Genomic DNA, 26,538 nt, shown 5'->3' with positions numbered 1-26,538 from the left:
AGTGCTCTGTGTGTACTGGCTCACTTGACCCTCCATCCACCTCAGAGTTATCATCACCCCCTACCCAGCAGAGAGAAGTTAGGTGGTTGGCCCAGTGTGTCACGACTAACTAGTAGTGGAGCTGGGACACCAACCAGACAGCGTGGCTCAAGGTCTATGTTTGGAAGCTTCCCACATACTGCTGACAGAGAAACCAGGGAGGACATATCGGGGCATCTGTGGGCCATTCAAACTAGGAGGAAATGTGCAGATTGCCTGGCCTTCCCCATCACTTACCCAAGATCGCTCTGGGGCCCCTGGTCCCTGCCCCCAGGTCAGTGTTCTTCCACCAGACCTGGCCAGATGCACGAGGAGGAGGGGGAGGGTTACCAGGCCTGGGCCACTGGCATTATGTGCTGGCCGGCGAGAGAAGGGTTGGTACCCGGGTGCTGTGAGGAGAAAGGAAAACTGATATGACCTTCTCTAGGGCTCCCTGTGAGAAGCCCAGAGGATTGGAAAGGGCCTCTAACCCTCCTGTCTCTTTAACTAGCCGGGTGAGGAAGATTTCTCTTATCTAGAGAAGCCTCCTCCTGTGAAAGGCCAACCAAATCCTATTTTGCTATCCAAGCTGTGCAGGGCCCATTGTTAGGGAACTCCCATGATTAACTGCTACGGGAACTTTAGCAGAAGGGATGTGCTTCAGGGGGTGCAGGGTTTCCCAGGCTCCCCTGGGCTGCTGCTCTCCCACCCAGATGTGCTCAGGTAGGACGGGAGGCCTTCCCTAGCAGGGCTGGGCCAGTCACATTCTGAGGGTCTATGATCTCCAGACTCTGTAGGATGGGAGCTGTGGGGGAAGCAGGATGAGGAGCCCTCTGCTGACCGGGAAATAGGTTCTGATCAGGAAGAAAGAAGAGATTAATGCAAGTCAATATCTAACTAAGGATAAGAGGTGTGGCCAGACTACAAATGCTATGGAACCCAAAAAGGAGTCTTTTGCATCTGAAAGAACAATGGCTTCTTGGAAGAAGTGGGGCTGGAAGAACAGGAGGATCCGAATAGAACAGAGGATAGAACAGAGGAGGAAGGAAGGTGTTCCGGAGAGGGAAAGGTGGGATCAGGCACCAGCGGAGAGCAACGTGGCGATGGCTAGGCAGAGGCCTCTGTTTCCACTAACAGTCCAGATACCTGTTTCACCCAGGTAGTCACACCACAGGCATCCTTTGAGCCCTGCCGAGGTGCCAATAAGAAGAACTGAGAGCAACACAAGACTCTGAGAGACAGGACAGCTGGGCGGGACCTAGCCAGGCGACCTTACCAAGGATGAAGGCTGAGTCCTATTTTTATATCTAAAAGCAAAGCAACCAGGGTGGGGCAAACTTTACAATAACAGTAAGGGTTACTAAGGTTTATGTTTTATATTTGCATGTATTTTCTAGTTTTTTTATAATGAGCATATATTATTTTTACAATCAGAACAAAATAAAGTTGTAAAACAATTTAGGGGTTTCAGTTGACTTGAAGTTTAACACATCAACAGAAAGATCTGTCCCCTCCCCCCCAAATAACTGAGATGATCTTGGACAGTATCAGAAGTGTGGCATCAACAGCGCAGGTTGTCTCCCTCTGCTCTGGGCCAGTCACCAGTCAGTGGTGGCAGGGGAAGAGCAGAGGCCTCAAATCGGCAGCCTGGGTGAGTGACAACCTCTCGGGTTCCTCATCTGTAATACCAGGTGGGTTCCTAAGTTTGAAAGTCCCTCTCTGCTATAAAGAAGTTATTGTGTCTAGGCCCCACCTCCACAAAACCCTTGAAGAAACTTGGTGACTAACAGTGGCAGAGGTGAGGAGGCTGAGGGCTGAGGAGCGTCCTGTCCAGGAGGAGGGTGGCCAAGGACTACATGGCTGCGGGGCTGAGGCCCAGGGAAGGGCTTGCTCCAGGGGTGCCTTGGGAGGTGAGAATGAGGGGCCTTGTCCCACCTCTGGGAGCAGGACTCTTCCAAGCCCTGGCTGCTAGGGAGGGAGCGACTGACAGGCTGGGAGCCACTTGCGAGGACTCATTGAGGGGCTCAGTTCTGGGGCTGCGGCTAGACAAAGCAAACTCTGAGGCCTCCCACACATGGAATCCCATAAGGTCAGGCCAAAGTGCAGTGGCCGTGACTTCCAGGCCTAACTGCCATTCCCAGAAGGCAGAGCCAGGGTGGAAATGGAGCAGAGCAGAGTGGGATGGGAAGAGAGAGACCAGCTGTAAGGCTGTTCTCCCGCCCTGGGCTCGGGGTGAAGACCTGGACCCGCTGTAGGGAGGGGCTCCCCTCTCTCTGCCACTAGCCCCGCCTGTCCTCTGAGTCCACTCCCTCAGGCAATGGCAGCCCCCCCAGGATGTCCCACCCTCCTCAGGCAAAACCAAGCTGCCTCCTTCGCTCCCTTCCCAAGTGTCTGAGTCTGCTCCGCTCAGCTCTCCCCCGGCCAACACAGCCAGCTGTATGCGTTCCTATAACCAATCAGTCACCTCCTGCCCTGGCCGACTGCCCTCCTCACCTGGCAGCTCTGCCCCTGCGGAGGTGTCTTGGGGGTGGCAGGCTCACTGACACGTGGGGGGACGCACGGCCACCACGCCACAGTGGGCTGACGCTGGGGTAGGTTGAGTCAGCTGTGGAGTCTTGGGTGAGGGCGGTACATTTCGAATCAGACCTTCCAGGTCTGTTTCCTGATCATCAGAGCAGCATGTCAAACAACTGATTTCCTCTGCTCTTTTCTCTCTATATAAAATGGTTCCAGGTGTTCCTACCCCGATCAATCTTTTAAAATAGAATAAAACACAAACCAGGGATCTTAAAATATGCTCAGAGATGTGAGAGGTGAGTAGCCAGGGGCACTGCTGCAACCTGCCTACCTCTCACCGCTTCCCTGTCTGGGGCTTCACTTCCAGCTTCAGACTGGAGGGGCAGCGACACACCCCTTCCTGTCCCCACTCCCTCCCACCCCCACTAAGAGGAAGCCGGGCCATGCTGCCCAGGCAGGGAGAGGGAGGCCACAGAGCTCCGTGTCCAGGCTGCTGGGCCACCCTGCATGTCAGCATCGCCACAGCAAGTCTCGCTCCGCAGAACCCAGGGCAACGCAGCTGAGTGTGATACCAAACCAAGAAGGACCCTGGGGCGCGTGTCTTTTCCTACTAAAGCAAAAGTCCCTGGAGCAAGATTTGGCTTTAGGGACAGACGTAAACAGTCCTATAATCGCAGTAATCAATGCTTCCATCACGGAGCTCCTACTACGCACCAAACAGCGGCGTGCGGGGCTTCGCTCTGACGTCATCTCTAATCCCCACAACAACCCTAGGAGGTAGCTATTATTGTTGCTATTTTTAGGCAAAGAAATTGAGGCTCAGGGAGATTAACCATCTTGCTCAAGGTCACACGGGAAGTGATGAAGCTGGGGTCTGACCTGCAGTCTGCTGGACTCTAAAAGGTTGCCTCTCAGATTCTCCATGATTAGGAAACGAGGAATCCCTTCCACTCGGTCCTTCATTATTCTCTGGACCCTGAGCACCTACTCTGTGCCAGGCACAGTGCTGAGGCTCAGGGGATGCAAAGATGACTAAGGTGACCTTTGTCCATAAGGTCACCTTCTTGGAAGGGAAACAAACACGGTCTAGTCCAGGCAGCAGAAGGGACGGGCACACCAGTGGGTGACGACTGAAGACAGCAGAAGGGGGCCAGGCTGCCCCTGGACTCTGCCCTCAAGCAGAAATCTCTTAAGCTCCCAAATATCACTCTGTGTCAACAGAGTTGGAAAAACAGAAAGGAGGAGTAATACTAACAGGGCTGAGCACCCACCTACCATCTGTCTGGGGTATTGTACGTGGTATCTCATTTCATCTTCCAGCAGCCCTGAGAGGTTGGCACTGTTACTGTGACTTCATAGAGAAGGATGGTCAAACCTAAAGAGGTTAAGAAACAGCCAAGGTCACCACACACTACCTGCTGGATGGAATGTCCTGGCTCCGAGTCTGGGCTCTCTCTAGACCATCAACTGTCTTCCCAGCAATGTGTGGAAATATAAGAAAAGGAAGTGTGGACATTCCTAAGCCCAAGTGCAGGGAAAAAGGAGCCAAAGACCTCAGGAGACCACGGGTGCTGGGATCTAGCTCCCACCACGCCAAGGCCAGGTGTGTTTGTTCCTGCCAAAGTCGCAGCCACGGCTGTCTTTTAAATGTTCCAAACCTGGAGAAAGGGGGGATGGCAATGCGTGAAGGAAGTGGGAGCTACTCAGGGCATCCAGAGTGGGTCAGGACATTCCAAACCCACAGCAGCTCCGAAATGAACTCCCAGCATCCGCCCCCAGACATACCCTGACCTCCTCCCTACAGTCCCAGTTTTCCAAATGATCTTGGTCAGGTAAGAAACTCATCCTGTCCTCACCGCCTCAGCTGGGCTGGGCCAGTCCAGCCGGCTCCTGCCCAGCCCCTCCCGCCTCCGCCTCGCCTCTCCGTCTGCCTCTCCGTCTCCGTCTCCTGGGCACTCCAGGTAACAGGCCCAGGCGCCTCCCCTTCCCCACGCGCAGGTGAGTTGCGGAAGGAGACCAGGAGAACTGGAAGGACTTGTGTCCCTTTTGCCAGCGGCACAAACGAACCTGCCAGCGGTAATAACAGGGCAAAGGAGCGGACCCACCTGGGACTCGGGAGGTGAGGACAGGCTGGCCGCCAGCACACCCTGCCAGTGCACCTTGCTCAGAAGCTGGGGTAGGGGGCCTCAGAGAGGGGACTTCTCTACGTCCTGGCCAGGAAAGTACCTTCTGCCCAACTCCAACAAGAGGCCTGCCCTCTAACGCTAACTAATGCTCCTTACATGTTTGTGCTCCCCCACATCTTCCCTCTAAGAGGCTCATGTCAGGGTGTTCCGAAGAAGCATTATGGAGGGACCTCTGGGAGTCTGCTGTCACGCCCCAGGCACAGCGCTGTGCGGGAAGGAGGCGACAGGTTCTGGAAGTCAGGGCAGAAAGATGGACAGCAGGCCTTACAGAGCTGGGCGTCAGGTGGGAGGCCGGGAGCCCTCTACTAAGTTTACTTTGTTTGGGATTTGATATTTCAACCAAGATACACGGACTGGGGGAAATTTGCCAAAGAGAAAGGAGGAGGGGAGAGAGAGCAAGGCATCCGCCATCTGGCTGGAAGAGTCAGGGGAACACCAACATGGACACAAATACAAGGAGGTTCATTAAAGTCTGATGCCAAAAAGAGTCTTTGGCAGATAATTTTTTAGCCTTAATATAAAGAGTTATTATATACCCATAAGAAAAATAAAATATACACCATGGAAGACTTGAAAATAGCATGGATGAACTATTCATAAAAGAGCTTCAAATGATAAGAATCATTAAAAAATTCATCATTCATAAAAAAGATGAAATGAAAATTAGACATATTACCTATAAACATCTATAATATTGAAAAAGCAGGAAAAATCTAAATACTTAATTATCCACCACATTAAAAATTATAATGAAATACACATATCTATTAACTACGATGTTATGAAAGTATTTCAGGAAAATGCTTATAATATATTAAATTAAAAGGCAGCTTCCAAAACAGTATTATGGAATAGGCATATTTTTATAAAAATAAGTAAGTCCATGTGTTTGTCATAAACGTTTTGGAAAGGCCGGGCACGGTGGCCACGCCTGTAATCCTGGCATTCTGGGAGGCCGAGGCGGGAGGATTGCTCAAGGTCAGGAGTTCGAGACCAGCCTGAGCAAGAGTGAGACCCTGTCTCTACTAAAAATAGAAAGAAATTAGCTGGACAACTAAACAAAAAATCTATATAGAAAAAATTAGCCGGGCATGGAGGCGCATGCCTGTAGTCCCAGCTACTCGGGAGGCTGAGGCAGGAGGATCACTTGAGCCCAGGAGTTCAAGGTTGCTGTGAGCTAGGATGACGCCACGGAACTCTAGCCCGGGTGACAGAGCCAGACTCTGTCTCAAAAATAAATAAATAAATAAAAATTAAAATTAAAAGTTTTGGAAGACTAAATATCATGGTGTTTATAATAGTAAGTTATAGTTCAATGGCAGAATTATGATTTTTATTTTCTTTTGTTTTTCTATATTTTGTACTTTTCCTATAATGTTCCCATATTGCTTTTGTAACAAAAAGAAATCTTGGTGAAAGAATCTGCATGCAAAGGCCGCCAAGTGTGAGTGCCAAGTCTACCCGCTGACTCTGAGGAAGACACTTTGCCCTCCTGAGACTCAATGTCTATACAGTGAAGTAACAAAATACAAGATTATTGTGAGGATTAAATAAGATAATGATTTGCTTTGTGAAGCATAAACCTCTAAACAAATGTCAGATGTGGTAGCTACCAACATCCATGTCTGGTTTAACTTCTGCAAGAAGGGTGAGCGGCTGCTGTGGTTAAGTTTGCGCTGACTGTTGAGAACGCTGGATGTCTTGGAGGGGAGAGAATTGTCCCATACGGTCCAGGCAAACTCTTGTATATAATAGGATATAAACAGAAACTAACTCTGAGCTCAGAGGAAGGTGTTTGGTGAACTCCGGACTACTCTTTGAGGAAAGAATACATGTATATACAGCTCCTGATGAGAACCCCTGGTTAGTCATGTGTCGGGCACCGGGAAGGAGGAGAAAATGGCACAAAATGCAGAGATCTGTGACCTCCTTCACATAGGCTTGTTTACTGACGTTTCGGCAAAATGCTTGGGGGCTGAGTTGGGTGGACCAAGGATGCCACAGCTTGTCATCTAAGGAGACTGGGAGAGGCTGAGTGGCGGTTCTGGTTAGATGGGTCCCCACCCTGCACGGGACAGGTAGGCACGCTCATGAATCATAAGCCCCTCTTGTTCATAACTGGCTAGCTGGTTCTTACAGCTCCACGCAGTGTGGTCCCAGACATCCTCAAAGGGGTCCGTCTTCACTCTTCTCTTCTCCCGTTTTTGCTCCTTCTAGGATGCCCCTCCTGCTTTTCCTTCAGTTTCACCTTCTTTTCTTTCTGAGATCTTTTCATTGCTTTTCCTGTCCTGTTCCTCAGTTTCCCTTTCCTTCTCCCTGTGTCCTCCTCCCTCTGGTTCTGGGTCTAGCCAGCATCTTCCTCTGTGCTCCTCATGTCACAAGCACCTGCCTCCAGGAGGCACCCAATGCCAGGCTATCTTGACTAAAGCACAGGGAGGACTGCATGGTGAAGGAGCAGACAGCAAGGTGGCCACTGGTCAGCAGGGTGGGGAGCTGCCCTTCCCACCAGGGGCCACCAGGCTGGGGGCTCACAAACTGCTTTAGTCCTCACTTCATCACTAGCCCCTTCTCTGAGTTATCCAGCAAGCTCTTTACAATCTTCTCATAACTGAGTTTTTCTCCCAACACTCCTGCCAGCCTCCCTAGCCCCCACCCTGGGGGAGCCCTCTGAGTTATCTACACCTTGCTGGTGCGGACATGCCCTAGACTGAAAGCACCGTTGCAGGTGCAGTTTCACCTGGTGGATGGAGAGGCGCAAGGCGCCTCCTTGCCGAGGGTGGGGAGCAGCAGTCAAGGAACAGCCGTGCTGGGTTTGGCTGGCTGGGCTGCCTGCCCTCCATTCCAGGCTCTTCTGTTTATCCCCGCTATCCAGCGGAGTGTCAGGAGTTTCTTCTGTGCCCTTCATTCCTCAGAACCTCACCCACGGTGTTTTTTCTAATCTGAATCTCATTTCGAAATCTCCTGCCCAAGGGGTTTCCCAACACCTCCCAGTTTTGAATCAACCTGCTGATGACAGCACTCCCAGGTGAGGAATAGAGACGTTAGGTGGGACCTGGCCTGGCACTACGCCCTGAAGACACTCCTGTGACCGAAACAGTCATCCGACTGGTGGCATCTGGACAAACAAATCTCTCCCCTCCTTATCTTCCATGAAGGAAAAAACCAAGTAGGCACAAGCCGAGAACAAGGACTGGCCGGATGAGACACCAAGCCCGCATGTTCCTCCGCGAGGGGCTGCAGCTGCAGGTCCTGCCTGCATCGGGGTGACCCTCTCCAGCATGGAATTCTCTGTCCTAGCAGTGTCTTAGTGGAAACTGTGCGGTCCCTCTCAGGGGGCCACTCCACCGAAATACACCTTTTAGTTCCCCACCTATGGTGTAATGCGGCGGACTTCTGGTGATGGGGACCCTGACCCAGGGACAGCCTCTAGAGCCAACACAGAACTGGGTCAATCTTTCACTCTGTTCCACTGTGGCCATGGGGTACAGTTACTCTCCAGAGGAAGATGAAGGACAGTCACAGGGTTGGAATGGCAGCCGGGGTCTCTGCCTTAGGTTCTAGCCAAAAAAACATCTCACCTTGGTTTTCTTTAAAAATCTATTTGGCTGGGAGCGGTGGCTCATGCCTATAATCCTAGTACTCTGGGAGGCCAAGGCCCGAGGATCGTTTGAGCTCAGGAGTTCGAGACCAGCCTGAGCAAGAGCGAGACCCCATCTCTACTAAAAAAATAGAAAGAAATTAGCTGGACAACTAAAAATATATAGAAAAAATTAGCCGGGCACAGTGGCGCATACCTGTAGTCCCAGCTACTTTGGGAGGCTGAGGCAGGAGGATTACTTGAGCCCAGGAGTTTGAGGTTGCTGTGAGCTAGGCTGATGCCACGGCACTCTAGCCCGGGCAACAGAGTGAGATTCTGTCTCGAAAAAAAAAAAAAAAAAATCTATTCAAAGCCTCAGTTCTGCATCCAATTCCCAGAGAACCATTCCCTTCATCCAAATGAGCAGAGTGGAGTATGGAAATCAAGACACTTCTGGGGGCTCTCGGCACCCTGTCCTTGAGGTTAATGTGGCGGACTGCAACTGAGCCTTTCTCTCTGCTCCTGTGATTTGAGCAGAGAAAATAGCTGATACCACGACAAGCACTTGCTCTTGGCACTTGGTGTCACTCTTGCTTCACCTTGGCTCAGCTCAAAGCCCTCAGCTGACTGGTGGTGATCACACACACAGGCACACATACACTTGCCTCCAGCTTTCCAGAAGGAAGTGCAAGTGTCCAGGCAGAAGGATGAGAGCCATCCTGTGGCACAAGAGTGCCACACCGTAGATGGTAGGGAGAAAGGGCCACATGGTAGGCAGAGGTGGGGGTGGGGTCCTCATCTTCCCTGACCAGGGCCTGGGCAGATCCAAGGCTCCTGGCGTTGATGGCTGGTGACCTGGCAAACATATTCTTAAAACCCAAAATTGCTCAAAAGACAATCTCATTTGGCATCAGATTGGCACACTGTGGTGGCAGAAAGAAAGGATTCACTGCCAGGTGTGATGCTTGCCGTCTGCCCCTTCCAATGCATTGGCTACCAAGCCCTTGGCAACCCCAGTGCAGCAGTTTACAAATGTTTTTCTGCTAAGAACACCTTCTGGCAACCAAATGAACGTGACACGCCCTTTCAGTTGGTAGATTTAATCAGCATAATGAGACTTCTCCTCTCAGGCTTCAGAGCCAGCCTCCTGCTTCACAGTCTCCGCCGGCCTCGCTCTGTGCCCTGTCCTCACTCACACGTGCACCAGGCTCCCTCAGCCAGGACCTAATGAGCTCCCACTGGACTTCCGGTGCAGTCCAGGGTCTCCTTCTGCAAACTCCCCTCCTCCCTCCAAATACTGTCTCTAGGAGATTCCTTTGTCCTGGAGGCTCTCCTGTGGGTGAATGACCCTCAAGGGGACATGGCTCCCCCTCTGAGGCACACAGCCATAATATTCTTCTCATCAGAAATCCAACTCCTTCACCACTCCGAAGGAAGGTGGCTCAGGGTGAAGGATAAGTTTGACAGTCCCTAAACTGCACGGGCTTATGAAGAGCCATTGCCCAAGAGGAGCTGTCCTCCAGCGACATTCCCACCTACAGCAGGCCACAGCACCATGAGCCGAAAAGCACAATGATATCTAGGTTATAAGGCTTGAGGTGGCCTTGATGTTCCTTGATTCCGGGCTGTCTATCAAGGGGCTGTCCTGAGCAAGCGCTCTCCTGGAGGCAGGCACTTCCTTCCCTGCCCTGTCATCCTGATACCTACCTGCACCACCATTTTCCTGCCTCCTCACCTTAAAAACATCTCATAAAACTGCATCAGAGGAAACAATCTTTTCTTTTTTTTTTTTTTTTTGAGATGGAGTCTTGCTCTGTCCCCCCAGCTAGAGTGCAGTGTGTCATCATAGCTCACTGTAACTTCCAACTCCGGGGCTCAAGCGATCCTCCTGCCTCGGCCTCCCAGTGTGCTAGGATTACAGGCATGAGCCACCTCACCTGGCCTGAAAACAATCTTTTCTATTATTAGTTCCTGGAACAGGGGCTGGAAATATGCAGCCACCCTGGAGATGACTGAGAATTTGTAGCAGGAGGCAGCGGGAGCTGCTGGGCCACCATGTATCCTATTCCTGGAGATCAGACCGCTGCTGGCAAAGCCAGGAAAAACCAACTGCACCACGTGGGGCCACATCTGCGGCATCCCCTTCTCTCTCTCTCTCTCTCTCTCTCTCTCTCTCTCTCTGACTCTCTCTCTCTTTCGGGCACCACCCCGAGATGCTGAGACATGAGACAGAAACCCCGGACTGCGGGGATTGTCAACCGACCCAGTGTAATATCAAGTCAGGCTGCACTATTCTCGAGGTCGTTCAAGGTACTTTATGACCATTATTATTGCATTGATCTTACCAGCAGCCAAGGAAGGAAGGAAAGAAGAGAAAAGGGAGCAACCTTCTCATTTTGTCAAAACAGAAGTGAATGGGGAGGGGGAGCTTTTAGGTGAACCCGCCACTATTGAAGTGAAGTACAAATACCCCGACAGCCAGTGAAGAAGTACAAATACCTCAAATATGCATAATAACATTTATCTGAGAGAAAAAAATGGTACAAATTAATTCAAAAGCCCTGACCCTGGCCCCATGGCCAGAGCAAATCAAAAAGATACCTACTTGGGGTGGGGGGAGGTCTTCAACTCTGGTGGTCTCTTGACAGTTCACACTGATTTCAAAAGTGGCTGAATTTCCAGCACCCCTTTGTGCTGGCCAGGGTATCAAACCACAAATTCCCCCTGCCCTGACTTCACCAAACTTTATAAATAACAGAGACGCTCACTTCAGTAATTAGAAGAAAAAACTGTCAGCTAAGTGGTTTGAGAAGGTTTAGGTGTGGCTGGAAACATTCTGTGTATCTTCTCTAAAGCCAAACGTGTAGTCAGTCAAAAATACTAGTTTAATGGGCTATAAATTTGGAGTGACTCTTTACATCTGACAGTGAGGTCTGGGGTTCAGCTATTTCACCTTTGAAATCAAAGAGCCTGCTACGTGGGATTCATCTCTGATCACTTCCTCCAGAGGGCTCCGTGGGTTTCTTCCTCACAGTTTATTATTCTACCCAGTTAACTGACTCAAACTATTCAACCTCCAGTGTTTTGTAGAAGCAGATAATAACTTGATATTCAAAAGTGTTTTCTGATGTTTTATCTCTTTCCTTCCCTCCTTAGTCTGCCCTGAGATACCTGAAATACCTCTTAAAAAGCACTGATTCCTTTACGAATTTGCATGCTTCTTATAAGAGATGGGTACTTGTGCTGGTTAACTGCTACAAATTCACAAGTGTCTCTAGTGCTCAAGTTCAAAGCACTCTAATTTCCATAATCACTGTTTGTTATAGTGCTTTTTAGCTTGAGCTCCAACATCCATCTACAACATTTCTAAACATTAATTTAATTGAACTTAAAAGAGATTGTGCATAATGTGCCACAATTTGGCAAACTAATCACGTCAACAGTGCCTTGCTGACAGGGTAAGTCTGATGCAGGAAACAACCCTGTCAGCAGTGCTGTCCCCAGTAAGACTAAAAATCCCTGAAGGGCTCCGCACAGGCGCATATGGAGATGTAATTCATTTGGAGCTTTGCTAGGCCATGCCTTGATCTAGGGGTGCTCTCTCTTCCCCATCCGTTTGTTCTCAGGACTAATATTTGAAATGCCACTGCAACATTTTCCTCTATTTCTGATCCATGCCAGCCTGGAGACTAAGACAGAATAAGCTTACTGCTGAACACGTCCTTGCCACTTTTTTCCAGAGCCCCAGGACAGTGCTGCTAATATCCAGGGCTACACATGACCCTGCTGTCCCACAGCATAGAACTATCAATTAAACAGACAACCTTATAATTAGGTTAACTACATGAACTCTGATTTAAGCCCATGGTTCCATTCCTTTCTGTCTAAGATTAGAGTATTTAGAGAGAATCTCTCTAAGACCAATAACACAGAAATGTTCTCCTCACACCCCAAGGTAGACTCCTTGGTCTACAGCCATCCCCTGAATATCCCACAACTTCTGGCATCTACCCTAATAACCTAAGCCTCTTATCTGTGAGCTTTTGTGTTTTTTGTTGTTGTTGTTATTTTTTTAAAAAGATAGGGTCTCACTCTTTCACCCAGGCAGCCAGAGTACAGTGGCATCATCATAACTCACTACAACCTCAAACTCCTAGGCTCAAACGATCCTCCCGCCTCAGCCTCCCAAGTAGCTAGGACTACAGGTGTGCGCCACCACGCCTGGCTAGTGTTTTTCACATGCTGCAGTTCTTACTGGTTTTACTGTGTTTGTGAGGATAGAACCTAGACAAAAAGAGAAGTCCCAATCCTGTGTATGCTGGTCGAGTGGGTAAAACCCTTTAGATAAGGAAATCTTGGAAAAGCCATTATGACATCCTAAGAATGCGTGGTGTACAAGTTCCTGATCCCACTCTCCCACCCTCAAACCAGTTGAGACACAGACCTGCCCTTCTCCAGGTTGACTTAGCTCCATGAGATAGGCATCTAGGATCTGTGCTATCTCCCTCCCAACTAAATCAGTGCCTAACCAGTTACCTCCCAGGGCACCTCACAGACATAATAAAGGACAGCCTAAGGGGTGACAGAAACTTTCAAGAAGCCTAGCACCACCCCAACAGTGCAGCCCCAATCCCCCACCTTTGGCAGGTGCACAGGGAAGACTCAGGAAAGAGGGGTGTCCTGTGATGTCGCAGCCCAGGTTTGAATAGGAAGAGCAGCCAGGGACCAAGGAGAAGGTCTGAGAAGTGAAGGAGCAGCCGACGGGGGCCACACAGGTCTGAGCTGGCAGGCCAAGCTAAAACTGCATGACAAAACAGAAACGCATTCTTAGCACCGATCAAACTCCCAGATTAACTTGGCTTTCTTACATTTTTTAAAAAAATTATCTCTGTAGCATCTGTTTTCCTCTGGGCATGTGAAACTTTTGTTTTCCCTCTTCTTCAGTCCTTTCCCAGAGGTGAGAAACAGCAGGTTCTGGTCCTGTGCCAGATCATGTCAGGAATGAACGGATTGTTCTCATACACTCTGGATATAATCAATAAACGTGTTGATCTGACATTCACCAAGTGTTTTGAACAAGGAACCACAGCAGTGATGAGCTGTGAAAGACACAGTCCCTGCCCCTTGGGGCTTTTGTGGGACAGAATAGGCCAGCATGGATACACCTGGCTTTTCGAGTCTGCCATTGTAAGAGTCTGTACAACGTCAGATTTTTCTAAGTGGAAACCTCATCTCTTACTGATGCGCTGGGTAATCAGACCCTTGATTTTTCACTTAAGACTGATCTTCCATTGGTAACAGCTTCTCAAAATGAGTCTGCGGGGGGATGGGCAGGACATGGACAATGTATATGACCTAAACTTATGTACCCCCATGATGAGCTGAAATAAAAAAAAAACAAAAAACAAAAAAAAAAAACAAAATGAGTCTGCGGTTTTTCTGTCCTTCCTCCTACTGAAATGCTCCAGAAGAGCTCTGTGTCTAAATAAGCCCACGCATGAATCTCCGGTAAAGTAACGTGTGTCTTCCCAAATTCGTTCACCTCAGCTAGGACTGGCATAAATCATTTTTTTGAGAATTGGTCTCCATCACATATCCCATTTTCTTCTCATCTTTGATTTTTTTTTTATTGCCAGAGAAGAAGTTTGCCACCTAAACTGCAAAAGGGTAGATAACCAATTTCTGTCCTGCTGCATCAAAAATTCTTTACGTTTCTACAAATACGAGCAATTATTACCAAAAGTAATTATAAGTGAAGAAGAGGAATCGGAAATACTCCGACCAGCACAGGAGCTCCAGGGACCTCTGCCTGGATGCCCGGGGCAGACCATTCCTGAGGGGAGAGCGTCTACGACTGCTGACAGGCCTCTCCAGTGACCATGTTTTCAGAACTGGGAATTCGTGGCAGTCTGATGTGTGATCTGACAAAGGACCAGTGTGCCTTCTGCCCCAGAAATTGAGATTGTCCCAGAAAGCAGAGGCCACACGGTTGCCCACAGGACAGCTCTGGGAAGAGGCAATTCACTGCCGCATTCGGTTTAGCGGCTGCTCAGGGTCCACAATGCTTTCTTCCCTCCTCAGCCACGGAGCCCACCAAATTGATTAAAGCAGATGTTCCATCAGTCCTCCAAAGGGATCTACCCATAATTTTCATTTTCATTCCCCCTTTTTAAGACATTTTCAGTTTCCCCTTTTGAAAGGCTATGCCAGCAGGAAATGAACGTAACTTCTCCTACTTATCCCAGCGGGAGGTGTTTACGGCCCTGTATCTAGCTGGTCCTTTCCAGATTAAAAAGTAATTATTTCAAAAGAAGCCTTTATGGTTATAATTAAACCACAGTCCAAAAGCTATCAGAACCTGGACTTTGGACAAATGCCAGGGAGGGCAGTTCTGGGCATCTTCTTGAGAGAAGAGACTCACCAGAAAGAAGAAATCTTAAATGATCATATAAAAAAATGAAGTAAAACCTTGAACCTGTTCAACCACCCGACTTCAGTTAGAAGACACTTTTTAACAACATTAGGAAAGCGAAACTAGCTGTGGGTGGGGTGGAAATGCTGCTAGGTCATCCTGCCTAAAGAAACCTCATGTAGGTGGCGCCTACATGAGGGACGTGCGGCCTTGGCACCTCGGCACCATGTGGCTGTGACAACCACGCTGGCAGTGTGCGTAGCTCCCGGCCTAGGGGATAGCACCTATGTTTTGGTGATCACTAGCTCATCACAAGAGGTGACTTGGGTGACGCCCTGATTTGTTATTCCACAGCTTAAGAAACAATCATCTAGGAAAACACGAAGCACACATTAGTGTGCAAGAAAAAGCCCGAGGATGCTGAGAGCGAGCCAGGTCATGAGTCCTGGGGGTCCCGTGGGGGGACAGGCGGAGTCCGGTGGGGCGATCCGAGGCCAGCTGAGCAGTGCCCTCTCCTGGAGGCCGGGAGCACCCCACGCGGATGGGCGGATGCTGAACCCACCCTGCGCGTGCGCGCAGGTCTTCCCCAGCCAGGTGCGCGACTGCCCTCTGGTGGGCAAAACGCTTTTCAGCTTCTCCGCAGAGTTGGCTAAAGTGAAATATTAGCTATAAGCCGCACCAAGTGCGCCAGGCAAGGCGCCACCTACTAAGCCTCAGTTTCCACATCTACCAAATGGGAGCGATGCTAAATAATATCTGTCCTTGCATACCTCAAAAGGTTATCAGGAGCAAATGAATGCAGTTCCACTGTTTTTCCCCACGACTGCCTGCCTCCTTATCCCCTAATGTAATTCAAGTCACTTCCCTGAGGTGATCTTTCTCTCCAGTGTGTCTGACTCAGGAGCACAAGTATAAAAACAACATAGTCCTGTTATTCTAAGAGTGGCATCTCTCTTCCAGTAGCTCCAATAACTTCACAAGTGTATTTAACATGATTTTCAAAGTATTTTTTCTTATAAGAATGGCCGGTCACGGTGGCTCACACCTGTATCCTAGCACTCTGAGAGGCCAAGGTGGGAAGATTACTCGAGGTCAGGAGTTCGAGACCAGCCTGAGCAAGAGCGAGACCCCCGTCTCTACTAAAAAATAGAAAGAAATTAACAGGACAACTAAAAATATATAGAAAAAATTAGCTGGGCATGGTGACGCGTGCCTGTAGTCCCAGCTACCTGGGAGGCTGAGGCAGGAGGATTGCTTGAGCCCAGGAGTTTGAGGTTGCTGTGAGCTAGGATGATGCCACAGCACTGTAGCCCGGACAACACAGTGAGATTCTGTCTCAAAAAAAAAAAAAAAAGAATATATCATAATTTAATTTTCTGGCAATTGTCCATTCAGTATCTATATCCCCCACTAGATTATGAGTCACCTGGATTCAGGGGCCTATCTGTCACTGTCGCTATTGAATCCGCAGGACCAACAGGATAAATAGCTGTTGAATACACACATGGATGAATCACAGGAATTGGTGGAGGCCAGCTAGAAACAGAAAAGACAAAGTGAGATATGGGGGGGGAACCATATCCATTGAGTGGTAACAAAAATTAACATTAAAAATGAAGCCGGGCATGGGGGCTCATGCCAGTAATCCCAACACTTTGGGAGGCCAAAGCAGGTGGATCGCTTGAGGCCAGGAGTTCGAGACCAGCCTGGGCAACAAAGTGAGACCCTGCCTCTACAAAAAATCTAAAAATTAGCCAGGCGTGGTGTCGCACAACCATAGTCCTAGCTTCTTGGGAGGCTGAGACAGGAAGATTGGTTGAGCCCAGGAGTTCAGGGCTGCAGTGAGTTATGATCATACTACTTCACCCTAGCTTGGGCAACAAAGTGAGATCCTGTCTCAAAAAAAAAGAAAGAAAGAAAGAAAGAAAGAAAGAAAGAAAGAAAGAGCAAGCAGGGGTGATGAAAAGATTTTGAAACTAGAGAGAGGAGAGAGGTGGTGGTTGCACAACACGAATGCATTTAATGCTACCAACTATACACTTTAAAATGGTTAATTATACAGTAATGAGAATTTCACCTCAATAAAAAAGGGGCAGAATTGTAATATAATAATTATGACCCTTAATGATTTAGATGCTCTACAAATACTTGATAAAGTTAACATAAAAAGAATAACTTTTATACAGTGGTTGAAGGTTTACATAAATGCTTTCACATAAATGATTTCATTGGTTCCCCCCAATGAGCCCATGGACCTGCAGATGAGGAAAAGTGAGAATGCAGATGAGTTAGTGACTTCCTAGTCCTCAGACCAGGCACACTTCCCACCTGGGGGTGGAAGGCTCTATCCTTGCCCCTCCCCTGTCTGCAAAGGACTTCCTCCAGCAGCCACCTGCTTCCCCCTCACCTCCTCTGGGCTCTGCTTCAAGAGCCACCTCATCAGAAAGGCCTTCCTCAAAGAGCAGCCCACCTCCCCACAGTCATTCTCCCTCCCTTCCCCTGCTTGATTTTTCTTCAAAATTCTTAGAACATATTACACATTGACAGTTTTTTTTGTCTTTTTCCATGATAATGTAAGCTCCAAGAGAATAGGGCTATTTGCCAGTTTTGCTCTCTGTTATAATACTGACATCTGGAATGCACCTGAAAAATAACAGGTGCTTAATAAATATTTGTTAAATGAATGAGTAAGGAGAACTTTACCATGAACTTGGCTGGATCTTTTGGGAAGCCTAGCCTTTTTAGGCCACATCTAAAATTATAACGTGACTGAGATAAAATACCAGTTGTTAGAGGACTGTGACAAAATGCTACCTAGTTCACCAATTACTCCCTGCATGTGTTCCTCTTATCCCCTAGGCTAGGGCACCTGTCTGTTGTATCCCTAGCTCTCAGCATGGTGCTGAACAACTAGTGTTAGGCACAGTCTGATGCAAACCTAGTGTTGACACACAGTCTGTATCAATAAGAAACAAGAACAGAAGAACTGGCCACAACACACGTCCAGGTCCTGCCCTAGGTGTGCACATGGGGGCAGGGAGTCTCTGAGGAGGAGCGGAAGGAGGAAGGAGGTTTGCTGAGCAGGGGTCAGAGTCCAGTGGCAGCAAAACATAGCCTTGGGAGACTCACACGATCTGTGTGGAAAAGGCTCCTGAGACCAAATTCCTGAACCGGCAGCCAGGCACGATGGAAAGTTGTCAGGTATGACACAAAGAACACAGATTAGGAGTCAACTCCTGCAGCTTTAGTCAACTGTGCTTCTTGCACCTGTTTTAACATATTCTCTAAGTGCAGTTTACAGATTGTAAACAAACAAAGTCACACAAACATGAAACGTGGTCATTTGTCCAACCTGACCATGGCCACGAGGGATTATTGTTACATCTTAAATGAAACAAAATATTTAATACAGGCAAATACCTGTTTGTCACTGTGGGCCTCACATTTTAACTTAATGGTACAGAAACATGTTTTCAACTTTTAATAAATCATAAAACTTTCTAAAAATGTTCTGAAACTGAATTTCTGTAGAAAATTCCAAGCTTTGTATACTACGGTCCACCCCCAGCACTCACGTGCACACATGCATGTATCTTCCCCAAAGCTTCCTTATAATCTGTCCAAAGCACACAGCTCAAAATTCAAGCAAATTATTCATTACAAAACAAATTAAATCCAAAAAATCATAACACGATTTGTATACTGATAACAGGCCATTACTTTTGCCATTTTCCAAGGTATGATGTATATTTTATTCTCATTTGTGCTGGTTTCAGGAACTACGACCATTTGCCTTTGTCCTGCACTACCTGTACAGAGCCCTCCTCCCTGTGGGTGCTCAAGCATGGGTGGGTATTTAGTTTTTCTCAATTCCCACAGCATGTTTTTATCTTACATTCCCTAAAATTCGAAAGGAGTATTTAGCCATCAGTGGACACCTGGGCTTGACACAGATTAAATGCACAAGCACAGCCTGGCATCAAACCCAAGCTGAGAGGTACACCTCGAGATGGAACAGCAGAGACGCAAAGTCAGATGCCTGTAGAGGTAGGAGGGACCCCAGGCAGGCCAGCCGGGGCTCTGCCCAGCTGGAAAGTGCAGGCCCAGCTGCAGGAAACACAGATAGGCAGCTCCACTTGCTACATAGGCCCAGTGAGGCCAGATCTCATTTTCCAAGAAAAGCTAGAAACCAGTTTTTAATGTGAATCTCTGGAGTTTTAGAAAGTTAGCAATTAGTTCTAAAAATGGTCTTAAAATATTCTATGGGCCAAGCATAACATGTCTACAGCCTGATGTGGCACCTGGACAGGCTGATCATGAGCTCTCGGAAGCAGTAGGTGGTTCTAGTGGGTTCCAGGCCCAAACCCACCACTCATTAACTGCTTCCTAGGGCATCACTTCACCTACGATCACCTGGCACTGATGGTCCAGCCAGCTGGGGAAGCTCCCGCTTGGTTCAGGGCTGCCTCACTCTGCCACTCACGACCACCACACACTAACTCTGCCGTTTTCACTGACCACCCTGGGTGGGCTCCAACACCTTTACCTATAAAACACAATCTCTCTCGGAAGGCCAGAGGGATTAAATGAGATAATGCACGCAAGGCTCCTAGTGTGGAGCAAGCGTCTGATGATACAAGTCGGCTTTGCTGTCTATAAGCTTGGCGTCCCCTTCCTCGCCACCCATTCATAATCAATCAGCCAATCCTGCTAAAAGGGACTTCTAAAACCCTCTCGAACCCATCCCCTTGTTTTTATTCCCACTCTCTGCCTTAGTCCATAACCTCGTCCTCTCTGCCCTGAACTATTTACTATCATGATTTAATAATCATATCTCCGCTTTACTGAGCACACGCACGCTGCGCCCGAATGGCTCCATCTCTGGCATGGTGACTTCTCTATGTGAAGCACAGATCTGATAGTACAATCCTCTCTGTCACCCACAGCACAAAGTCTAAATTCCTTCATCCTGCCTTTCAGGCTCTCCTCAGTCTAGCCCCAGGCTCATATCCCACCAGTCTCCAGAAAGTTCTCTCTGCTCCAACCACACCAAATCCCTGTTCTTCCCCTTTCCCCAAACAAGCCATGCCATTTCCTGTCATCGTACCTCAGCAACACTATTCTTGCTGCTTAGCATGTCTGTCTTCCACATTCACCTGCTTGCCCCCTGCTCACACTTCTAAGTCCAGCCCCAATGGTCACCTCCACCAAAAGCCTTCTCTGATCACCCCCTGAGCAGCCCGTGAGGTCAGGCCCTTCCTCCTCTGTGGCTCCCAACACACGTAGCACATAGCCCTTCTAGCCCATCTTACAAAGCACTGTGATCTACTTGCTGAGACAACTACCTCATCATGAGACAGCAGGCCAAGGGCAAAAATCTGGTCTCATGCATTCCCAGCTGGCACACAGTAAGTGCTCCATGTTTGCTGAATGAACTAAGAGGGCATTTTAACAGATGCCAAAAAACAATGTCACTTTTAACACATGCTGTTATAAGAAACAAGGACATTTGGGAATATACAAAGAAAGACTAAGATAATAAAAATATATAATATTACTCAGGAGCCCTCAATTCCCTGGAATGTATGTGTTTTAATTCATTTTAGTAGAAAAGGATATTATATATGCAAAGGTCTACTTACCTAGAAATTGAAAATATCTGCACTTATGAGGTGGTTGGCCTTTGTCATGGTGGCTTGATCTTCACTTTTCTTCCTGTGGCCTCGGTGGAATGCATCTGTTATCCCAGGAGAAAATGTAATCCAGAATCCAGCCAAGGAACAAATCTGATTATTTGGTTCGTAATTTGTATACTGTGTGCTGCAATCTGAGAGACTTTCACGCAACCGAAAAGTGCCCACGTCTTGAACTTGTGCCTGTGCAGGCCACTTATAAAAGACAATTCCTCCGCTCTCAGAGTTTCCAGAGGAGGCTAGGAGTGAGGATCTCGGGCAGGCAGTGATCTGGGCAAGAAAATAAACATCATTGTTTTTTGGCATTTATGTTCTTAAACACTTGCCACTGAAGCGCTCATTCAACAGCATTTGCTGAATGAATGGAAGGGTTGTTACACAGCCTCACTCCCCATCCCCCTCCTTGCAGGATCGCAGACCTGCTTTGGCAGGCTAGGAAGCCGAGTTGCAGGGGTTGTGTAGTAAGAACGGAGGAGGCAGTCCAGCAGAGCGGTTTCCAGTGTGGCTCTGGGGTCAGGCTGCCTAGGCTCAGGGCCTGGCTCTGGCAGTTTCTAGTTGGCAGAGTTGATAGAATAATAGTTCTTATCTCAAAGAGCCGTTGGAAGGATTGAATGATAGAGTACAGGTAAAGGGCTTAGCACAGTGCCTATTAAATTATTCTGATTATTACATGAATTCCGTAAATGTGAGCTATCATCATCATTTGTCAAGAAGGTCTGACTACTAGGCTTGAGCCGTCTGCAGCTTATCTTTACAACTCTGCTCACACCCAATATCTCTACTTTATTGTTTAACGATGGGATCAGAGTTCCTAGAGAATGGAAGAAAGAGCAAGCTCTCAGCTTCTGCACAATGAAGAGGCAGAAACAGCACACAACGCCTGGTCGTGCAACTGGCTCAAGCATAAAAATAGATCTGGACTCTCAAGGGCCATGCTGGAAGGAAGAAAACAAAGGCGCACATGTCACACTGATCAGGGAAAATTCTGTACCTCGAGAAGCCACAAGTATGGAATAAAGACATTTTCAGGCTTTTGAGGCTTATAAAAATGTGAGCTATTCTAAGAAACAGTGAATTATTACAGCAATTTCTCAATAGATGTTAAATAGCATTGAGACCAGGAAAGTCACTCAATAGGATGGACTGATTCATTCCACAAATACATGCCAAGTGCCTACTATGTGCTGGTTAGACACCGAACTAGAGCAAATAACCAGAGAGACAAACAAGCCACACGGGGCATAGCTGCCCTCATGAAGCTTACATCCTAGTGTGCATAGGTAGATAATAAACAAATATAGGAGGAAAGCTCTGAGTCAGAGCGTGATGAATGCAACACAGAAAGAGAAGCCAGGGCCTCTAGTGCCAACTTCCAGGTGAAGAACTACAGAAATTACAGCAGATAAATGAATAGACTAAATTACATCATCAGGACACAACCAGGTAAATCTAGAATGCGGGATGTCTATAATAAACTGGCCTGAATTCCTTAAAAAAGTCAAAGTTGTTAAAAAAAAAAAACAAGATGGATACTTACGTAGATTAAAAAGATTTAGCAACCACATTCCATAAGCAAGGATTCTAGGCCAGGGAAAAGAAGTTATAAAAGATATTTTAGGAACAAGGTAGGACATTCAAATACAGACGGAATATTAGATGATATTAAGAAATTATTCTTAACTTTTAATTTATTAAGTTAAAACTTCAAAAATTTACTTACGTATTACAGATATATAGGAGACAGTCTTTATTCTTAGGCGATATATGCTCAAATATATAGAAATAAAGCAAATACTGCAAACTGTTATCAACTATTGAATTTAGGGAGAGAATATTCAGTTGTTCATTGCTCTAATATTTTAAGTTTCCTGTATATATTTAAAAGTTGGATAAATAAAAATACAAACATATAAGAAGTTGATAAAAAAGAATAGATGTGTTCTAACAAGCTCTCTGGGAAAAAGAAAAAGAATTAAAAAAATAAAAACAAGGCCGGGCGCGGTGGCTCACGTCTGTAATCCTAGCCCTCAGGGAGGCTGAGGCGGGTGGATCGCTTGCGGTCAGGAGTTCGAGACCAGCCTGAGCGAGACCCCGTCTCTACTAAAAATAGAAATAAAAATTATCTGGACAACTAAAAATATATATAGAAAAAATTAGCCGGGCATAGTGGCGCATGCCTGTAGTCCCAGCTACTCAGGAGGCTGAGGCAGTAGGATCACTTAAGCCCAGGAGTTTGAGGTTGCTGTGAGCTAGGCTGACGCCACGGCACTCACTCTAGCCCGGGCAACAGAGCGAGACACTGTCTCAAAATAAATAAATAAAATAAAAACAAAAGAACTGAGGTGAGAGGATCACTTGAGGCCAGGAGTTTGAGACCAGCCTGGGCAACATAGCAAGACCCCATACCTACAAAACATTTAAAAATTAGCTGGGTATAGTGATGTGCATCTGTAGTCCCAGCTACTCGGGAGGCTGAGGCAAGAGGATTGCTTGAGCTCAGGAGTTTGAGGTTGCTGTGAGCTAGGCTGACGCCACGGCACTCACTCTAGCCCGGGCAACAGAGCGAGACTCTGTCACAAAAAGCAAACGAACAAACAAAGAATAAAAACATCATATTCATAGAATCAAAACAAGAGAACAAAATGACCTATGAACAGCAACACTTGGAAGTTAGAAGATACTGGGCAATGCCTTTAAAATTTTAAGGGAAAAATATTTCCAGCCTAGAAATCTATACCTAGATAAACTACCAATCAAATATGAGTGAAAAATCAATATTTTCAGACAGATACAGTGTCACAAAGTTTACCTCCCATAGTCACGTTTGCTGGAACAATGATGCAAGTAACCAAAATGAGGGATTAAAACAAGAAAAAGGAAGAAGGGCTGAGATCCAGGCAGTAGGAGACCCACCACAGAAGAACGAAGAGAAGTGGTACAAAGCCCCAGAAGGCAGCTATGGGGCAAGCCTAGAAGGCCACTCTACATCAGACTCAGAGCACGAAGGACTCCAAGAAGGAAATTTCAAACCACCAATAACAACAACAAAAACAAAAAACCCAACAAAACAACAAAAAAAAGCAAGGGAGTGTATAGATCTTTTGAAGCCTTTGGGGAAAACTAGCCCAGTATGTAGTATTGGACTAATGACATGCAGAAAACCTAACAATTAAAAAACATGAGGCTATTATAAACTTCTGTTATGATACTTGTGTTATGAAATGACAAAGTTCCTACTCCTTGGAAATTTTTCAGCCAGGCATGTTGGCACATGCCTGTAGTCCCAGCTATTTGGGAGGCTCAGGTGGGAAGATCACTTGAGCCTAGCCAGGAGTTCCAGCCTATAGTGTGCCATGATTATGCCTGTGAACAGCCACTGCACTCCAGCCTGGGCAACATAGCCAGACCCTGCCCCCCCCACCCAAAAACAAGAAAAGAAAAGAAAGAAAGAGTACACAGAGAGAAAGGATGGTAAAATATTCCTTTTGTCCTACCTATCCATGACTCCTTTTAGCCACCTCTTACATCGCTACTCGAGAGACAAACAGGATGTAAGGGCCAGTCTTCACGCTGAAGTCTTGACAGGAGGCATTCAAGGAGTCTTCTCTCTTCCCTGGGGTGAGTGTAGAAGATGGATAACATGAGGAAAACATAAAAGAAGGCCCCCAAGGAGACACAGGGAAGCTGTGGAAAAGTCCATGTGATTAAATGAATAACTAAAAGTCAAAGATGGAAATAATGTAGGTACAAATAATTGAAAACTTCAAATTAAGCATGAGCAATTCAAATTTGATGTGGAGGTAAGAAGAACCTATTGAAATGGCAATCCTGGTGAAGCTATTATTAAAAAAATAGTGGAGCCCCACAATTATTCTGGACACAATTTTGGGGCTACTTAGAGGGAAGATCAGTGAAGATGAGCTTGGTCCAGATATACAAGACCCTGCAAGAAGCCTATCACATTAGACGGTAAAATTGGCTACATGGGAAAGAAGAATACAGAAATAGTGAAGGAAACAACTTTAAAAACCAACAAACATAATCACCATCATGGGATATGGCTTCTTACTTTTCTTCTTCACTTCTTTATTTTCTTATCTCCTCTCCTCTTGCTTTTGTCACTTTGGAGCCCATCATTCTTTGGGATCCTCTTTCAGAAATTTTGCTCACTTTAGCCTGCACGTTCTTCCACAACCTTCAAAATCTACCCTTGATCCTGCTGTAATTCTCCTACATTTTATATACCCATCATGCATTAGACTAAATCCTTCTAGTCCATTCTCAATCCATCTCTCAAACATTTCCCATAAACTCCTCAGTCAGAGCTCCTCTCCCAGAACCAATAGCCCATTTTCTTCCCTGGTCAACACATCACCAAATCTTGTATTTCTCCTCCAAAGGTTCCCATTTCCCTCCGTGCCAGTCTCCCTCATTTCCTTAGGTTCTGGCCTCCGCCTTTATCCCCAGTAGCTCTTCTTCCTCCCCACTCTCTCTTCTTTTAGGTTCAGTCCCTCTCCTTCCCTCTCTCATCTTTACCCCTTCAGGATCAATAATGTTCTGCTTGGCTCTAATTTCTCCTCTTTGACTTTCAGTACTTCCCCTGTCTACGTCTCTTTCCTTCTTTAGCTTCAATCCTTCATCTTCCTCATGCACTGGTACCCTCACCTATAATGTCTTTCTCTTCCATATTAACAGATTCATCAGTAATATCTTTGACTTCACCAACGATGTCCCCCTCAACTTCCACCTCTTCCTCAGTCCTTTCTAGTTCATCACTCCCTTTGACCCTTTCAAAAAGAACTTCCATCTCATCATCAGTAAATTCTATCAATCTTTCATCACCAGTAACTTTTATCACTTTTTCAGTTTCCTCATTTATGCTCTCCATTCTTGGACGCTCCAACTTCTCCCCACTGGTCCCCAAATTGTCCTCAGTAGATCCCAGCTTATCTCCAATGGATGTCAAATCCTCTCCACTGGACCTCAGCTTCTTTCCACTCAATTTCAGCTTCTCCCTACTTGGTATCAGGTTCTCTCCACTGGATCTCAGCTTCTCTCCACTGGATCTCAGGTTCTCTCCACTCGACCTCAGGTTTTCTCCACTGGATCTCAGCTTCTCTCCACTGGATCTCAATTTCTCTCCACTCGACCTCAGGTTCTCTCCACTGGATCTCAGCTTCTCTCCACTGGATCTCAGGTTCTCTCCACTCAACCTCAGGTTCTCTCCACTCGACCTCAGGTTTTCTCCACTGGATCTCAGCTTCTCTCCACTGGATCTCAGCTTCTCTCCACTGGATCTCAGCTTCTCTCCACTCGACGTCAGCTCCTCTCCACCCGACCTCAGCTTCTTCTCATTCGGCCCCATTTTATGTCCTCTGGACCTCAAGTCCTTTCCATTGGTGTCAACCCTCTCCCCAGTAGACCTTACATTCTCTTCAATCCCAGACCCCCTCCTAGACCCTGCTGTCATGCCTGCACTCTTTGATTCAGCCCCTGTTTTGCGTTTGACCTCTTGCTTTCCCAGAATCTTCCTTGGGCTGTCTTTCCCCATATCTGCTGAAGCTTGTGATGCATCGGCTACACTGGGCAGTAACTTCACATTCATCCTTTCCTCAGTTGGATCTGACTTCTCTCTCAAGACCATCTTTTCCACATCTTCCATTGTCCAGTACTCAGAATCAAGCTTCGGGTCCCACATCCTAGGCTTTGGCGTGTTTCTACCCAGGAGCTCCACTCTCTTTCCAATCACGATGAGCCCGTTCCAAGGTACCCACACTTTCTCTCGCAGCACCTGCGCCCCCTGGCAGCTCCGCTCCAGCGGCGACCGCCCGCGGCTCCTGGCCTGGCTTGGAGCGCCGCGGCTGCCGGCCCCGTCGCGCTCCCCTGTCCGCCTATGCGGCTTACCCCGCCGCTTCCTCACACCCAAGTGCGGAAACCCTAACAGAACCCCTTTCTCCATAAACATGGCCCCTTACCCTCGCCCCTGGTCTACCACCCCCTCCCTGGCTCTTCATTCCCCCTTTCACCCTGCCTCCCTCACCCTCTTCCGCCCCCCCTCGCCCTCTGCCCCCCTCCCCCCTCAACCTGCCCCCCCACCACCCGACCACCGCCCGGTGGGCCCCAGACTGGGCTAGT

At 47.6% G+C, this 26,538-nt stretch overlaps 1 protein-coding gene across 21 annotated transcripts in view; it reads right to left on the bottom strand.

Moving 5' to 3' along the window:
• Positions 1-26,383, bottom strand: part of LOC123641302 — a 36,443-nt gene extending 10,060 nt beyond the window's left edge. For 6 of the 21 annotated variants that reach the window (XM_045555910.1, XM_045555920.1, XM_045555918.1 and 3 more), the window contains exons 1-6: positions 24,450-26,383; positions 23,898-24,016; positions 20,353-20,673; positions 16,137-16,246; positions 12,937-13,099; positions 3,811-3,910 (exon numbers count right to left, since the gene is read on the bottom strand). In XM_045555910.1, the coding sequence (XP_045411866.1) occupies positions 25,049-26,368 (1,320 nt within the window). In that variant the 5' untranslated portion in view covers positions 26,369-26,383 and the 3' untranslated portion in view covers positions 3,811-3,910; positions 12,937-13,099; positions 16,137-16,246; ... (1 more) ...; positions 23,898-24,016; positions 24,450-25,048. Of the gene's footprint in view, positions 1-276; positions 429-2,511; positions 2,772-3,414; positions 3,596-3,806; positions 3,911-12,936; positions 13,100-16,136; positions 16,247-20,352; positions 20,674-21,940; positions 21,985-23,897; positions 24,017-24,449 lie in introns of all 21 variants that reach the window. The other 15 variants (XM_045555916.1, XM_045555930.1, XM_045555917.1 and 12 more) reach the window with 14 other exon arrangements.
• Positions 26,384-26,538: the final 155 nt, after the last annotated feature.

Source organism: Lemur catta, chromosome 7, assembly GCF_020740605.2.
Source record: "Lemur catta isolate mLemCat1 chromosome 7, mLemCat1.pri, whole genome shotgun sequence".
NCBI classification, from domain to species: Eukaryota; Metazoa; Chordata; class Mammalia; order Primates; family Lemuridae; genus Lemur; species Lemur catta.
This window is presented reverse-complemented; position numbering and strand designations above follow the sequence as displayed.